The 17997-nt window shown below is 43.5% G+C and overlaps 1 protein-coding gene across 1 annotated transcript in view; it reads left to right on the top strand.

The window, feature by feature from the left end:
- FER1L6 (fer-1 like family member 6) overlaps nt 1–17997 on the top strand; it is a 155169-nt gene that overhangs the window by 124956 nt on the left and 12216 nt on the right. The window contains exons 33-39 of the mRNA XM_049854179.1: nt 4333–4503; nt 5228–5388; nt 8474–8616; nt 11020–11108; nt 11573–11671; nt 13808–14049; nt 15658–15821. Coding sequence (XP_049710136.1) covers nt 4333–4503; nt 5228–5388; nt 8474–8616; nt 11020–11108; nt 11573–11671; nt 13808–14049; nt 15658–15821 — 1069 coding nt within the window. The remainder of the gene's footprint in view (nt 1–4332; nt 4504–5227; nt 5389–8473; nt 8617–11019; nt 11109–11572; nt 11672–13807; nt 14050–15657; nt 15822–17997) is intronic.

Here is a 17997-nt window from a genome sequence, read left to right as displayed (position 1 = left end):
AGACTCCACCTCTTATGCCCTGGGTCCTAGCCCTCTTTTACATTTCCTCTTAGCGTCTGACGTGTAATGATGTATCTCTGTGCTTATTGCCTGTTTCTCCTTTCCCCACTGGAATGTAAGCTCCATTAGAACAGGGACCCTCAACAGCAAGGACAAAGCGCAGGTGCTAAATAAGTATTTGTCGAACGAAAGAATGAACGAACAAATAAGTGGATGACTGAGCCTGCAGTCAGTTGTCAGTGGGATGTATGGAACCCTGTCCCTGCGTCGTCCTGAGGTGGTAGACGCATCTCCAAGCCTGGGCAGTTCCTCACATTCTCATGGTTTCCCAGCATGTTTCCTGTTATCTCCTTTGCCTTGAAAATTAACCATAAAGAAAAGTAACAAGGTCCGAGGATGTGGTCTATGAATGGTTAAAGTAGTCCCGCAGCTCACCCTGCTCTTTCACACCTACCAGCCTTTGCCCTCACCGTGCCCCCACTGTGACATGGCCTTCCTTTTCGTGTTCACCTGGAGAACTTTATTCACTCCTCACAATTACTGGGATCCATCATGCGTTGGACACTGTGCTCGGTGCTGGGACATGGTGGCCTATCTCTTTGAGGCTCCTATGAATATTTAGGAGAACGCTGACTAAATGGGCAATGGTGACAATGTGGCAGGTCCCATGAGAACACATGGGACGGCACCTGACCATCTTGGGGGTGTCTGGGGTGGGTTAAGATGGGATTCTGAGAGAATAGCCTGTGCAGAGTCCAGAGGGAAGGGAGGCCATGATGGACCTAGAACTGGGGGTGGTTTGCACGTGCTTGTTTCTTCTAATCTGTCAGTCATTCAGGTACTAGACAGGGTGTGTGGCAGGTACTGTGTCAAGTACAGGTGTCATAGCCCAGCTTTCACTGGAATCTACAGGCTCATGGAGGAGGCAGACATTAACCCAAAATCAAAAACCAAAAAACAAAACAAAGCAAAAACCAGCTGATGTCAAGTTGATTCTGACTCATGGCGACCCCGTGTGTGTCAGAGTAGAACTGTGCTCCGCAGAGTTTCCAACAGCTCATTTATCAAAAGTGGACCGCGAGGCCTTTCTTCCAAGGTACCTCTGAGTAGACTCAAACCTCCAACCTTTTTGGTTACCAGCCAAGTGTGTGAATCATTACCAAAGATTAGACAAACATAAAGCTGCTTGGGAGATGAATGCTATAAAGGTGAGGTGCGTGGTCCTTTGAGCGTGTATAATAGGAGAACTTGACTTGGTTGGGGTCAGATGGCTAAGGCCAGAAGTGCCAAGTATCTGGAACAGAGGGGGCTCCTATCTATGCTTAAGTCCCAGCTAAGGTGTCATCCCTGTGAACTCTTCCTTACTCCTTTGCCCAGACAGGTATATTCACAACACCCAGCCCATAACTCTGCTAAGCCCCTGCTGCCTCCTACTACACCATTTTCTTTTCTTCCTTCCCCATGGATAGGAATACTTGTTAGTCATTTTTTTAACAACCGCAGTGCCTGTCACCTGGTGCATAATAAACGTCAAATGAATAAATGAACGAGGAACAATGGGACAACATCCTTGCTCTGAAGCCTGGAGACACTGAATGCTTTCCCCGAACTCAGTTTTTGCTGCTTTCATGATACATTCTCTTTTCCCAAACTGCCACTATATCTACAGGCCGTATTTCATCAGCACACAGTAGGTATAAGCCCAGTTTTGCCCTGAGTGACTGCAAGTCCAACCATGGTAGGCTGCTTTCAGTATCTCTCTTAATGACAGGCCCAATTAAAATTCAGGAAAGGTTCGTCTGTGAGCACACAGCTTGAAGAGCGGACCAGAGAATTGTGTCCTCTGCCCAGCTGCCAGGGGCAGTTAAGCAGTTAATAAGTCCTTACTGGGTGGCAACCTAGGAGATGGCAGAGCTCAAGATCCGAGGCTGGAGGCCCCCTCGTGAGACGCCTCCAGAATATCAATTATAGTTTGGAGTCCAAACTGTAGGATTGCCCAGCAAAGGCAGTTCTATGCCTCTGGATGGGAAGACACATGGATTTCTTCCCCCATAGCCATATCCCTGCCCATGGAGCTGCTTCAGCCCGTTATAATCACTGGGCTGTCAAGCAAGTGTCTGTTCTCTTCGGGGAGGGCTGATTGGCTCCAGACAATGCAGTGAGTGCCATGCCTGCTGCAGTAGGGACCAAGTGTCAGGACAAAGTGGACCTGACCATAAGGACAGCAACCCAGACAGGCTGGGAAAAGATGAGCCCACTTTCTCCCTCCTTCCTCCTCTCTGTCCCCTGCTCCCAGCCCAGCCCATCTCACCCTGTCCCAGAGCTGCCAGAATCCAGAACTTCTAGAGGTGGCAGCAGGAGAAACACTGGCATGTCCTTGCTTTGTTTTCAGAGAGACACTTCCCTAAAACGCCGGGTTTCTCTCAAAATGGAATTCTCAGGTATCTGTTCAAATGCAGGAACTCATTGGGATGGTCACGGGAAATCCGACCACACTGCTATGCCTTGAGACGCCTTGTGCTGGTGTGGCATGGTGGAAAGAGCACCAAACGAGGAGGCAGGAAACTGGTGCTTGTCCCGGTTCAGCCTGGTTGATGAGCCTGGACCAGGCACGGTTCTCTGGATTGCAACTTCCTTATTTGTAAGATAGGAGCCCTGGTGGCATAGTGGTTAAGTTCTTGGCTGCTAACTGGAAGGTTAGCGGTTCAAACCCACCAGCAGCTCCTTGGGAGAAAGATGTGGCAGTCTGCTTCCACAAAGATTTACAGCTTTGGAAACCCTATGGGGCAGTTGTACTTTATCCTGTAGGGTCACTATGAGTTGGAATTGACTCGGCAGTAATGGGGTTGTTTTTGTTTTAACCTATAAGATGAAGGTATTGAATATGCTGGTTTCTAAGAGCTCTAAGGTTCGAGCAAACCTTTCTTAAGTGATTGCTTTCTACACCTGCAGGGCAGGTTCCAACAATGCAGAGAAGGAAAGGCAGGCCCCTGCTCTCCAGGGCTCAGGGGCTTGTAGAGACAGCACTCAGCCTTCAAGTCTATGTTGCTATGGTTTTCCATCCTCAATAGAGTTTTCACTTAAAATAAACCCGGCTGGCATTCTCCTGGTGAAACGACAATGAAGGGGAAAAGGAATGGCAGCTTACTGATCACCGGTTCCCTCCCTGGCAGTGAAATGGGAGCTTTATATAAACAACACTGCATTGAAGCACCATCCTAGCTTATAGAGAAGGCATATTTATCCCCATTTATGCATAAGGAGGCTGAGAGGAATTAAATAACTGTCCCAAAGTTATACAACCAGGAAACTGAAGATTTGAAACAAACATTGGAAATCTGCCTTTGCAACGCCAAAACCCAAGGCGTCTCCTCTCTGTCACTTTGTCACCTCATTGAAGACAGCAAGACATGGCCCCGGGAGGGGAGATCATTGGCTATTAGAAATTGGCAAAGGAAATGAAAATTGATTCTATCTCAATGAACTAAACCAAATAAAAGTCCAGCAAGTCTTAACTGAGTGGCTGAGCATTTAGCGAGCTCGTATAAACTGCTGTTGTTAGCTGCTGTGGGTCGGCCCCTGACTCGGCCCCTGACTCATGGCCCCTGCGCCCAACAGGATCAGACTGCTGTGATCCAGGGTTTCCACTGGCTGATTTTTCAAAAGTAGACCACCAGGCCTTTATTCCTTGTCTGTATTAGTCTAGAAGCTCCACGGAAACCTGTTCAGCATCATAGTAACACTCAAGCCTCCACTGATAGATGAGCAATGGCTGCACTTGAGGTGCGTTGGCCAGGAATTGAACCCACGCCTCCTGCGTGGAAGGTGAAAATTTTACCACTGAGCCACCACTGCCCTCTGAACTGTGTTGTTATTTGCTGCCATCCAGTTGGCCCCCGACTCCTGGCAACCCCGTACGTTGTAAAGTAGAACTTTGTCATAGGGATTTCTTGGCTATAATCTTTACGGGAGCAGATTGCCAGGCCTTTCTTCTGCAGTGCTGCTGGGTAGGTTCAATCCTCCAACCTTTTGGTTGGTAGCCATGTGCAAACCATTCGCACCACCCAGGGACCTATGAATCATAAAAAACCAAAACCAAACCTGTTGCTGTCGAGTCAATCCTGATTCATAGCAAACCTATAGGACAGAGTAGAACGGCCCCATAGGGTTTCCAAGGAGTGGCTTCAAACTGTTGACCTTTTGATTAGCAGCCGTAGCCTTTAACCACTGCACCACCAGGACTCCCTATGAAGGCTGCTGAAAAGTGAAGTGGGGAAGGGTTCCTGTGCTGACAAATGTGTTTGACTCATGAAGTCTCTGTTTGGATTGCAGGTCATTTGAGATCCAGGCCACATTCCCAAAGGAGTCTCTGCTCTCCGTCCTGATCTATGACCATGACATGATTGGGACGGATGACCTTATTGGTGAGACCAAAATCGACCTAGAAAATCGCTTCTACAGCAAGCACCGAGCCATCTGTGGCTTGCAGAGCCAGTATGAGATGTGAGTTCTTTTTCCCACGGAGACATTGTTGGTGTTCCAAGGTTGGTAGCCACCTTCAGGGCTCTGGATACTATGTCCCAGTTGTCCATGTTCTAGGAGGACCAGGCAAGGCACAGCTTTAATAACTCAAACAGGCTCCGCATCAACAGGGCTGGTTTGAAGAAACTTTGCTCAGTGCACTTCATTGTAAGTTATTAATTTTTAACTAAACAGCTACTATTTTAATGGAAGAGGGCGTTGGAAATACTTATAAGCTCAGTGCCAGAAAAATCACTGATTAGAGATTAAAAAACACATCAAAACTTTCTGCCTGTGACATCAGTCTATGTGAATTTTGGGTGGTTGTAAGGGGAGAGGGAGAAAGAAACTGAGAAAAGGATGAGCTAGGCTTTCCCCTTAGAATAAACAGCAGCCGAATGGCTGTCCTGCTGGGGACCAGAGAAAAACTGACTGCAAAGGATTTAGATGTCAAGCTGCTTAAAAGCCTTGCCTTGCCAGAAAGCTGTGTAAGTGCAGAGGTCCTTAACTAGACTAGATTACTATCCAGAAGAGAGGAAAGGAATTAAAAACAAAAACCCTAGTCCCAACTATTTAGTACCGCAGGTTAAATCTGGTGGACACCACATATCATGCCTGGGAAGCCCTCTCAACAGGGAAATCAGAGTGAGTCTTCTCTAGGTGAGCAGGCAGCCCTGACCATGTCTGTCCTTCCTCCACGTTTCAGAGAAGGATACAACGCCTGGAGAGATACATCCAAGCCCACCGAAATCCTCACCAAGCTCTGCAAAGACAACAAGCTGGATGGACCCTACTTTCGCCCTGGGAAAATACAGATAGGAAACCAGGTCTTTTCTGGAAAAACATCCTTCACAGAAGAGGACACTGGTAACTCCCGCAAAACATCCTGCTGATGTTATTCTTTCTTTGAAAATCTGGCTTCTAGCAGTATCTGTGGCTAGTGGATTATCTCAGTTATCTTGTGCTACTATAATAGAAATGCCACAAGTGGATGGCTTTAACGAACAGAAATTTATTCTTTCACAGTCTAGCAGGCTAGAAGTCTGAATTCAGGGTGCCAGTTCCAGAGCAAGGTTTCTCCCTCTGTTGTCTCTGGGGGAAGGTCCTTGTCATCAATCTTCCCCTGGTCTAGGAGCTTCTTGGCTCAGGGACTCCAGGTCCAAAGGAAGCACTCTGCTCTTGGCTCTTCATTCTTGGTGGTAGGAGGTCCCTCATCTCTCTGCTTGCTCTTCTCTCCTTTTACCTCTTATAGGATAAGAGGTGATATAGGCCACACTCCGGGGAAACTCCCCTTGCGTCAGCTCAGGGTTTAACCTGAGTAAGGATGTTACATCCCACCCTAATCCTCTTTAACATAACCTAACCTTGCCTCATTAACCACAGGCAGACGTTAGGATTTATAACACATAAGAAAATTACATCAGATCACGAAATGGAGGACAACCACATAATACTGGGAATCATGGCCTAGACAAGTTGAGACATATTTTGGGAGGACACTATTCAATCCATAGGAAACCCTGGTGACATAGTGACTAAGTGCTACCACTGCTAACCAAAAGGTCGGCAATTCAAATCTACCAGGTGCTCCTTGGAAACTCTATGGGACAGTTCTACTCTGTCCTATAGGTTTGCTATGAGTTGGAATCAACTCAACGGCAGTGGGTGGTGGGGTGGCGATTCAGTCCATGACAGGGACAGTGGGTCGTCTAATTATAAAAGCAATGCATACCTGCTGTGGAAAAGTAAGGAGAATAATAAAAATCACCCATACCCCCCAAATTCAGAGATAACGACACCGGAATATTTCATTACAGACTTGGGGTGTATATGTGTGTGTAATGTGTCACATTTCTATGTATAAATGTGTCATATGCACTTTTGTACCCTGCTTTTTCTGGATTCTCCTTTGTTCTTTGAAAAGATCATTAATAATATTCCACTTTCTTGATGTGCCATTATTTAACTAATCCCCTATTTTTAGATATTTAAATTGTACCCATTTTTGTAGTGACAGTGCTACTGTGAATTCCTTATATGTATTTTTACACATTTCTGATATTTCTGTAGTATAGATCACAGGAGTAGAATTTTTGTGTCAGAGGTAGGGAATAGCTTTAAAATGAACCCTATATAATATAAATATAATTGGTATAATTGGACATAACCCAAATTACCCCCATAAATGTTATACCAATTTACTCTACTTTCAACACAAAACCAAACCAAACCCATTGCCGTTAAGTCAATTCCGACTCATAGCGACCCTATAAGACAGAGTAGAACTGCCCCATAGAGTTTCCAAGGAGTACCTGGTAGATTTGAACTGCTGACCTTTTGGTTAGCAACCATAGCTCTTAACCACTACACCACCAAGGCTTCTATTTCAACACCAAGAAACAGATTTTTCATACGAGCATCTTGGTTCATGTCAGCAACAAGCCATACAGGGATCTTGGAAAAGCCATAAAGGCTTCCCATAAACTAAAAAAAAAAAAAATTAGGATGAGAAAAAAGCCACCTTTACTTCAGTGGTACAAAACAATTTTTGTAACGCTAACCTCTCAATTTGGTGCTTAAAATTCCCTATACTGTATATGGTGCAGGGTTAATGATGCAGAGATCCCAATAAAGGACAGGGTATAAGATGTTTTGACATTCTTATTTTGATCCCACTACTTTGACATCAAGATTCTTTTTTTCCTTGTCATTTTGACCCCAAGAACCATTTGAAGGTTCTTGCATGCAATTATCAATATCCAGATGGTGGGCTCATGACATACTGATAAATTTCTATTGAGAAAATTTTTTCACCATAAACTCTAAGTCAATTAGCTCCTTGGTCAACATTGCATACCTCATAACTAAACAATTTTCTTTTTTTGCCCATTAAAAATTTGAAATTATCTTCATGAAGATCAATTCTTGACTGATTAAACTTTATGACAAAGTTTTAGTTTGTTTGTTTTGAGTTTTACTCATGGTGATTATTGCTGTTGAGAGATTTCTCTTTTGTCCCACCCTTTTTAGTGAAGTTCAATTTTCCTACGTCAAATTTGGCCATTCTGAATGTTGTCAAGAAGATTTTATTCTTCTACAAGTTTTTGTTTTATTTTGTGTGTCTTGTTTTTACCAGTAAAGTTTATCATGAATTATATATATATTAAAAAAAAAAATCATGGTTTGTCCTTATTTCTTAGCAAATCCATGAGAAAAGTGTGAGAAATTTTATTGGACAGAGACATAGAGATTGAAATAAGGAGCAAGAGAGAGACAGTGAGAGATAGGCAGACAGAGTCAGGGAGGGGAGGAAGGAGTGAAAAAGTGAGAGCGAAAGAGAGACAGCAAGAGTACTAAAGAGGCTGGAGTTTTTCTGGAGAATTAACTGCAAGATAAGGTCAAAATAACCTCTGAAATCAAAATAGCAAGTCAGAATACTCCACTTTGGTAAAATGACAGATCAGAGAACCTTTCCTGAGACCAGGTATTGTAGGGAGGGAGTCCCAAGAAATAATGAGAAGAGATAAGAGACATCCAAAGGGCAGCATAAACATATCTAGTGCCCAGTCCACCAGCTTGCTCAGGGCCACCTCTGATTCCCAGACCCCTTGCACACTATGGCACTAGCAAGCAGTTTAGATCTCCAGGAAACGTCCCATGTCCAATACCTTGAAACCAAGCTTGTGCTTCGCAGACTCTAGGGGGACTCTGCTAGTAGTCGCATCTCACTTCCCTCCCTCTGCACTTTCCATCTCTTTTCCCTTCCCCCCACTCTACTCCTACCTCTATCCATTCTTTTTTCTTTTTCTCTTTTGCTACCTCTTTCCTCTCCTAGCTCTTCAGTATATTTAAAATAACCTTTAAGAGAGTCATTAAAAATGTGTTGACTGCCCATCACTCTCCTTGCAGGACACACACCTGACGAGTCTTCATTTTTCTCTCCTCCATGCAGATGAGATCGTGGAGTCTTATGAGCACTTGGCTCTGAAGGTTCTACACTCTTGGGAGGATATCCCAGAGGTTGGGTGTAGACTGGTTCCTGAACACATTGAAACTCGACCACTGTACCACAAGGATAAGCCAGGAATGGAACAGGTAGTAGCCAAGATGGTCTGGCTCTGACAGCAGTATTCAACCTCAAGGAATGTGATTTTTCTCCTAAAAGTTAATCTTGTGTGCCCCAGAGCAATGCTTCTCAACCAGGAATGATTTTGTCCCAGGGGACATTTGGCAAAGTCTAGAGACATTTTTGGTTGTCACAATTGGGGTGGGGGGGGTTGGGATGGGTGCTACTGGCATCTAGTAAAGGTCAAGTGATGCTGCTAAGTATCCTACAATTCACAGGACAGCCTCCTCATAACAAAAACAATCCAGCCCAAAATGTCAATAATGTTGAGAAACTTTGCCCGGGAGTGAGTGTTGAACACAGTGGTCCCCCCCACCACACCCCTTTTTATGATTTAAGTTATCAAACTCTTTTTGGAATAATCCTGACCTTTGGGAAAATTCAAAACCCATATGATATGCCCAAGACCTTGTCTAAAATTGATGAGTAGCCACATGGCCCGTAGTTTTCCCAGAAAGGCAACAGATGGTGACTTATCTTGAAGAGTTGGCAAGAAGACAGCTCTGATGGAAAAAATGACTAGAAGGCTGGATTAGGAGTCAGAAGGGAAGAGAAGACAAACTTTTTTAAGATCTTTCTGTGTACTCGGTCCTTCACATAAATTATCTCTCCTAATTATGATGACCATATAATTGTTTATCCACACAGGAGCCATTTTTAGAGTGAAAGAGAGTGCTCTTAATAATTCAGCTAACACAAGGGGCATATACCAGTATTCTCCTAGACAAATAAGTCACCGCACTCTTATTCCTTAATACAGCCTTATAGTTTAAGACGAGGAAATTGAGGTTCAGGAAATTTAAGTAACTTGCTCAAGGTTACCCAGCTGGTAAGTAGTACAGCTGGATTTAACCCAGGTATTTTGAGTCCATAGCTCATGGTCTGTCCACACACTCAAGCAAGGTCCCAGCTTTGAACTGTGTAACTTGGGCAAAGTACATGAGCTCTATGTATACGGGGCAGGAACACCAGCCTTGCTATCTCAGCAGTATTGGGTATGTTGTTAGGTGCTGTCAAGTTAATTCTGGCTCATGACGGCCCCATGTGATGGAGTAGAATTGCCCCATAAGGTTTTCTTGGTTGTAATCTTTACAGATTCAGATCGCCAGGTCTTTCTCCCACAGGTCTGCTAGGTAGGTTCAAACCAACAACCTTTCGGTTAGCACCCAAGAATCTTAAGGGTGGCACCAGGGCTCCTTAGGGCTGGGTATAGGCCTAGTGATAACATGTGCCTGGAAGCACCATGAAAGGGTAAATCATTATCAGATGTAAAAGCTTACGATTGCTCTCTGGAGTTCACTACCAGATCTTTGAAATCTTTTGGTTACCGGAATCTTTCATTTTGCTCTGTGAGATATGACTTTTTAATTAGGGTGAATGTTAACCTATCTTTAGAAAATAAATCATCCCACTTTTCTCTTGGACTATAATTCTCCATCGAGTTGCTTATTCTTTTTGCAAATGCTAAACCCTTGTCCACATTGTCCCTTCCACTGGAAAGCCTTCCTTTATAACCACAGCCCGTCCCCCACCCAAATCCAACATTTACTTTGTATTCCTTCATATAAAATCTCCCTGACCATCAAACCCTTATGGATCACTCACTTTCTTGCCTGAACTGACAGTAGGTCTCAGACTATCTACCACACAGCTGAGCGTGGAATTTTCTGGGCTTTCTCTGCAAGTGGGCTCTTTAGTCCCTGGTAGCAGGATAAAATCTGATGTGTGGAGTTCAAGGCAATAGGTGGGAAGCCCTATTCTGCAACTAATTAGCCACAGGACTCAGACTACTTCATTGACCTGTTTGTGCCTCACTTTTCTTTATAAGAAAAACAGAAACAAGGTTGTGGGGAGTGTTGAAGGAGATAATGGATGTTAAGCTACATTGGAAACAATGACACGTGATACTTTTGATAGTATTATTTCTGTAATTCTTGGGAATTTGTAGAAAAAGCAGGGTCAATAGACAAGGATTAAATCCAGACTCTGCTACACACTGGCTGTGTAACCATGGATAAGATGTTTACTCATCTGTCAGATAGGAATAATGACATCTACTCAGTGGGAATATATTGAAAGAATTAATGAGATAATGTGTGTTAAGTGCATAGCATTGCGCCTATCACATACTAGGTACTCAATAAAAGTTTACTCACCCTTCTTCTGCTCTTAGTTTATGCTATAACTCATTCTTAATAAAAATTTAAGTTCAGTCTTTGTCAACAGATATGCTACACATTTATAAAACTACTGAGCTGTACCTAAGATCTATTTATAATAAAGGAATCTTTTAAAACCATGAGTAGTCAATTGTCCATGGTCCCCCAATCGTCTTCCCTCAAAGCTAAAGGAGGTCTTCTTTTCTTAACAAGGGCCGCCTGCAGATGTGGGTGGACATGTTTCCCAAGGATATGCCTCAGCCTGGACCTCCTGTTGACATTTCACCGAGGCAACCCAAAGGGTAAGTCAGTTGGACTCATATTTTTAGAGGAAAACACCATGGTAGCATATTAAAAGATCATGACAGTTGACCCGGTGTCTGATTGGTTACATTAATCATTTGGCACTTGATAATCATACCTCACTTTCCACCTGGCCAGTTAAAGCAGGGGGTGGGCAGTGGCAGCAGTGGTAGTAGTGGTGGTTGAAATGATGGCCCTTGTCTTATGGTAGGTGGTTCTGAGCTTCAAGTTTCTCATCTTAAAAATGTTGGTTGATGGAAGGAGGATCTGTTCAGAGTAATCTGTGTCCTTGGTGATCTGAGGTCTCCAGTTGGGACGCTAGGTTCTGATGGGACCAAGATCTTGAGTGTTGATATTTCTGAACTTGGCAAATTTGGGGAAGCCAAGGCAATACCAGAATCACATAATACCAGTTCATTCCACTTTCAAGTCTTTGACCTAACACTGCCACTCTTTACCCCAGGTATGAATTGAGAGTGACCATCTGGAACACTGAAGATGTTATTTTAGAGGATGAGAATATCTTCACAGGACAAAAATCAAGTGATATTTATGTTAAAGGGTAAGATCATCTCATCGACAACTCCGTCCTTTCTTTCCTTCCTGTCCTCACCTCCTTAATCCTTAACCCAATCTATTCCTCATGGAAGATACTCTACCCCAAACCACACAAAAAGAGACCATCTTACTCACTTTATTAGATAAGGTCACTTTCCTTGTCAAATATTTATCTTATTTGGTTAATTTGCTAGGAATTATTATGTTATAAAAAATACCGTCCATGAGCAAGTCTTAGTTTCTTCCTCCAATTCAATTAAATACTGGTTACTTAAACCTTTTGAATAACATTCAGAACATACCTATCATTTAAATCTGAAAGGAGTAGAGAGATATAGTGTTATCAGTAAAAGTTAAACTTTTGTAATGTAATTAAGTTTTGTTAACGCTAAAGCTAAAATTTAGACTTTTCCATTGGCTGGTGTCATGGATTGAATTGTGTCTCCCCAAAATATTTATCAACTTGGCTAGATCATGATTCCCAGTATTGTGTGGTTGCCCTCCATTTTGTGATCTGATGCATTTATCCTCTGTGTTGTAAATCCTAACCTCTCTGATGTTAATGAGGCAAGATTAGAGGTAGTTATGTTAATGAGGCAAGACACAATCTACAGGATTAGGTGGTATCTTGCCTCCATCTCTTTTGAGATATAAAAGAGAGAGGTGAGCAGAGAGTAAAACCAAAATCAAACTAAACCCATTGCTTCCAGTCGATGCTGGACTCATGGCAGAGGGTAAAGGGACCTCATATCACCAAAAGAGCATGTCCTTTGGACCTGGGGCCCTGTGCTGAGAAGCCCCTAGGCCAGGGAAGGTTGATGACTAGGATCTTCCTCTAAAGCTGACAGAGAAAGAAAGCCTCCCCTTGAAGCTGGCACTCTGAATTTGAACTTCTGGCCTACTAGCCTGTGACAGAATATATTTCTTTTTTTAAAGACATCCACTCGTGACATTTCTGTTATGGAAGCACTAGACGACTAAGACACATAGTTCTGATAAAAAAAGATACCACCTAGGTACCAGGGAACTAAGCATTATATATCACTCTCTTCCATCATGGCTCAGACACAGAATGTTTTTGTAGGCTTCTTCTTAGCCTCTAGTCAGTCAGAAAGATGGCGCAGTAGAAAATCAGAAGCAAAAGTGATTTAAACTTGTACTTTAAGCTAAAACTCATCTTAGAAGTAGTAAACTCACCTTAGCCTTCTGCTGGTATTTCTTGGTTTTCCCCAAACAAGAAACATTCCTTCTTCAGAATTCACATTACCAGCACATTTGGCAGTCAAAGCATGTCCAGTGGCTCAAATCCTCATTTTTTCAGGATAAGAATACCAGAGTGAGTTAAATATTACCAAGGAGGGGCAATGGAAGTAATATGATAGAAAATAAATAGGCTTTTATAAAACAGAATTAAGATCCCCCAAAATTGCTGTCTTATCACCAGTTCTGGAAAGACTACTATGTCCTGTAAAGAGGCATTTACCATGACTCAAGATATAGGAGGATTCCGGAAGGGTTCACGTAGGGACTTTCAAAACTCTGGCTATTAAGTGTATTGAAAGAGATGCTTATATTCACTCTCTCCCTTTCCTGCCCTCCCACTCACTTCTCTTCCAACTCCAATCTGGCTTCTGCCCCCAACATGTTGTCTAAATCAGCCCAACTTTAGAGGACTCCAGTCACTCCCAATGTCATGGGAGGTTTTGCTCTAACACTCAGGGCCGCAGGCAGCACCCTTTATAAAGGCTCCCAGGGTGAGAGGAAACTCCTCGGACTGCACTTCCACTGCACACTGAGAGAAACGGACAGAGTGGAATTGTGTCCTCAGAAGCCCTTGGATACAGATTTCCCTCGCATTTCCTGAATGTTCCCTGTTTATTGCGTGGGGCTTCGGGTCCACTCAAGAACAAGTGGAGACACTTCCCCAACCTGGTTTGGAATGAGAACCTCATTTCTATTGTGGACCCTGTGATTTCCTATTTTCCTTTTACAGATTCAAAGTTTCCATCTGAGCCAACTATATATAACAATTTTTAAACTCTGAGCTGTGACCATATTGAAACTATTTAAGTCAATCTTGGTAATACTGATGCCTGAGTGATGTACTCTGAGGGTTTACTTTTCTCTTATCTTTATTCAGGTGGATAAAGGGCTTGGAAGATGACAGGCAAGAGACAGATGTTCATTACAACTCCCTGACGGGAGAGGGGAACTTCAACTGGCGCTTCCTGTTTCCGTTTCAGTATCTCCCAGCTGAGAAGCAAATGGTCATTACCAAGAGGGAGAATATCTTTTCCTTGGAGAAGATGGAGTGTAAAACTCCAGCTGTGCTAGTGCTCCAGGTTTGGGATTTTGAGAGGCTGTCCTCAGATGACTTCCTGGGTAAGCCATGGGCTCTACCGAGCACACATGAATGACCTGATGGCCCATGATAGTATTTAAGGAGTTGGTCCTGGCTCTTGGAGAGCTTAGTCTGATTTAGCTACGAGGATATTAATTTCAGTGCTATTTATGATAGCAAAAATTTGGAAACAACCCAAATGGCCATTAATAGGGGATTGCCTATTTTAGTTATGGTGTATCCATATGGAGGAACACTGCAGATTCAGGCTGACTTAAGTTGATTTTTGCCCTGCCACTAAGAACCTGTTAAACTTTGAATTAATTACTTGCCCACTCTGTGCCTCAGTTTTCCTCAGCTGAAAAGAGGGATAGTGGTATTACATACCTCAGAGGGCTCCCAGGATATGAGAGGTGTTGGGAGTTGCAAATGTGGTAATACAACCAAAACACTAAGTACAGTGCCTCACACATAGTAAGCAGTTGGTAAGTGACAACCCTGCAGACATTAAAAATATTGGAATATTTAGAGGGTGAGCTTTGCCAGAACATCCATATATATTGGATGCAGGCCACACCCTCAAGGAAGTTCCCTTTTCATCTGGTTGGCTGCTTAAATCAGATCACAAAGTGAAGGATGATTGCATATTTGCCAAACCACTGAGAATCATGGGCTAGCCAATGTGACACATAGTCTTAACCATCACAGTCCACCTCTTGTCACCTTGGCATCTGTACATATCTCCTTAAACCATATGTAATCTCTAAATAAAAAACAGTTATGAAGTCAAAAAATACATGTACTAGAATATTTAATGACTTGAAAAATTATTTAGGATGTATTAAGTGGAAAAAGTAGTATGGACAAAACCCCCTTCTGTAAAATATATGTTTATATATACAGGAGAAAGTCAGAGACAGGCAAAGGAACAGAGAGAGAAAGACCAACGTAGAGCTAAACACCAATATGTTTAGCAGCAGTCAACTTTGTGGACATGGGATTATAGAAAATTTTTCCACTTTTTTTTTTTTTTTTACTTATGTGCATGTTCTAAATTTTCTACAATTAGCAGATTTTACTTCAATAACGTGAAAAATGTATTAAAGAGAGAGACATGTGTAACTCTTTCGTGGCGTGCATCTTACTCTGCCCTGTATCCATTCATTCAAAAGCCATTTTTGGTTTGAGAAAGAACCCACTGAGATTCTCCCTCTGTCCTGGACAGTAGGTACAAAGACAGTAAGATGTAGTTCCTGACCTGCAGGGCTTGACTGGGCTCAAAGTGGGAGGTGAGGTTGGAGAAGGGCTGTCACAGGGGAGAGTGTGAAGGCAGGGAAGTCACAGGGGAGGCCTGGAATCTTGACTGCCTTCAGGGAGCAGAGACAGTGCCCAGCAGTAGTGACCTCTGAACTGAGACTTGAAAATTAAGTATTGTATCGCTGCTCTTGTCTTCTGCCCACTACCACATTATTAATACTTTGAGGGCCCCAAACATGTCTCAGTCATATTTGCATCCACGGTTGTGGTCCAATATGGTGCTGATTGAACCATGCATGAGTGGGTGAGTGAGTGAATGAATGAATGAGTAAATAGGGAAGGTGATCAGTTTTCAAAGTTCTTCCATAACTGTTATGGGCATCTCTTCACAGGCTCCCTGGAAATGAACCTCAATAGTTTCCCTCGAGCAGCCAAGTCTGCCAAAGCCTGCGATCTCAGCAAGTTTGAAAACGCAAGCGAGGAAAGCAAGATCTCCATATTCCAGCAAAAGCGTGTGCGGGGCTGGTGGCCTTTTGCTAAAAGCAAAGAGCTCACAGTAAGTGGCAGGCTGGAGGAGGTGGAGTGGGGACAGTCGGGAGCCACCACGTTCTTTAAATGAGTCATTTTGTGAGTGTCAAGCCAAGAGCCTTGAAGTGACACAGAAGTTTTTGAGGCAAAAGTTCTGCTGAGAAGCAAGTGCTTTGAAAATTTTCTAAATGCATTTAAAGCCTCCCATATTTCAGCATAGTTAATTTAATAGCTCTCTGTGTTGGTTGGGGTGGTTATTTCTCCTCTTGGCTTAAACTTGTGCCCTTGGCGTTCTTTTTTTTCCACATTTCTTGAAATTTTGCATTAAGTCCCTACTGATGTGTAATTTCAATGTAACTACTTCATCCCTTCACCCTCAAACACAAGAAATTTAAAAATTGATCGTCTTTTGAAAGCTTCCTTGAGACAGTGATGGCAGGAAGAGCCGTTTATCCCTTCCCGTCCATTGCCAACTTGGTCCATACATTGTGGCCTCTGTTGTAGGAATTTCTGCCTTTTCACAAACACTGGGAAGAAAGTTTCTTCTGTTTTGTCTTCCACCACGGTCCCCTACCTGCATCACTCTTCTGTAAGGGAGGAGGATGATTCACGTGATTAGTGAGGTTGACAAAAGCGACCGAAACTGCATGGATGTGCTCTTTTCTCTGTTGCTGACCTTCCCGTAGGCAAGTGTGTTCTCCTCTCCACTCCTAGTGCCTTGTGGCAGGTACACCTGGCTCTGGCCGCTGGGGCAGCAGGTCTGGACCCAGTTGCTGTCGAGTCAGTTCTGACTCCTGGCGACCCCGTGTATGTCAGAGTAGAATCGTAACCCATAGGGTTTTCAATGGCCAATTTTTTGAAAGTAGATCACCAGGCCTTTCTTCCGAGGAGCCTCCAAGTGGACGTGAACCTCCAACCTTTCAGTTAGCAGCCAAACGTGTTAATTGTTTCCACCACCCAGGGACCCCAAAAACTAGTTGCCGTCAAGTTGACTCTGACTCATGGCGACCCCATGTGTGTTCAGGGTAAAACTGTTGTTGTGTGCCATTGAGTCAATTCCAACTCACAGTAACCCTACAGGACAGAGTAGAACTGCCCCATAGAGTTTCCTAGGCTGTAATCTTAACAGGAGCAAATTGCTAGGCCTTTTGTCCTTTGGAACAGCTAGTGTATTCGGTTAGCAGCTAAGCACTTAACAGTTGTGCCACCAGGGCTCCTTAGATTAGAACTAGAGACCCACTTATCTCTTTCCCTGCCCTAGGGGCCCCATGGGTGCAAGGCAGGGGATTCTCTGTGTCCCTGGATGGGTAAGTGGCAGCTGCTGCCCTCACTCCAGAGTGTCTAATTTTATTATTTTTTGTGGGACTTTTTCTCTTCCTCTTCATTCTCAATTAAATTCCCTTTGCTTAGTGAGATTGAGTAGAGAGACTGAGGTTCCAGGCAACTCGCTCTTCCCGGTCCTTCCACTTACTTCCTGAGGGTTTGCTACAGGCCAGCCTCTGTGCTAAGTCCTGGGCTTCAGTGCTTAGCACATAATAGATACTCATTGCTGGATGAATGAATGAATTCAGAAATGAGTTAGACACGGCCTCTACCTTTGACAAGCTAGAGTCCAGTGAGAGGGCCAAATGTGTCAAGAATCCAGTCATCCATGAAATAATCCAAGTGTAAGTAATACTTCAAGCTTCCGTAGCTCCCACCATGCTGATTTATAATTATCTGTGGATTTCATGGCTCTTCTGCTATGAGCAACCTGGAATCAAAAGGTCTGTATTCTCTTTCTGTTGCCTTTCTGATTCCCAGTGTCTAACATGGTGCCTGGTACATGTTTTTGTTAGTTACCTTTGAGTCATCTCCAACACATGGTGATCTTATGTATAACAAAATGAAACATTGCCTGGTCCTACACCATTCTCATAATCTTTGGTGTGTTTGAGCCCATTGTTGCAGCCACCGTGTCAGTCCATCTCATGGAGTGTTTCCCTCATTTTCTATTGGTTGGTCTTTTCTGAGGACGTGACCAAAGTAAGCGAGACAAAGTCTCACCATCCTTGCTTCTAAGGAGCTTGTTGGCTACACGTCCTCCAAGGCTGATTTTTTCACTCTTCTGGCACATAGTAAACCCATTGCTGTTGAGTCAATTCTGACTCGTAGCGACTGTATAGGACAGATTAGAGCAGCTGGTGGATTTGACCTGCTGATCT

This window comes from Elephas maximus, chromosome 15 (genome assembly GCF_024166365.1).
Source record: "Elephas maximus indicus isolate mEleMax1 chromosome 15, mEleMax1 primary haplotype, whole genome shotgun sequence".
NCBI lineage: Eukaryota > Metazoa > Chordata > Mammalia > Proboscidea > Elephantidae > Elephas > Elephas maximus.
This window is presented reverse-complemented; position numbering and strand designations above follow the sequence as displayed.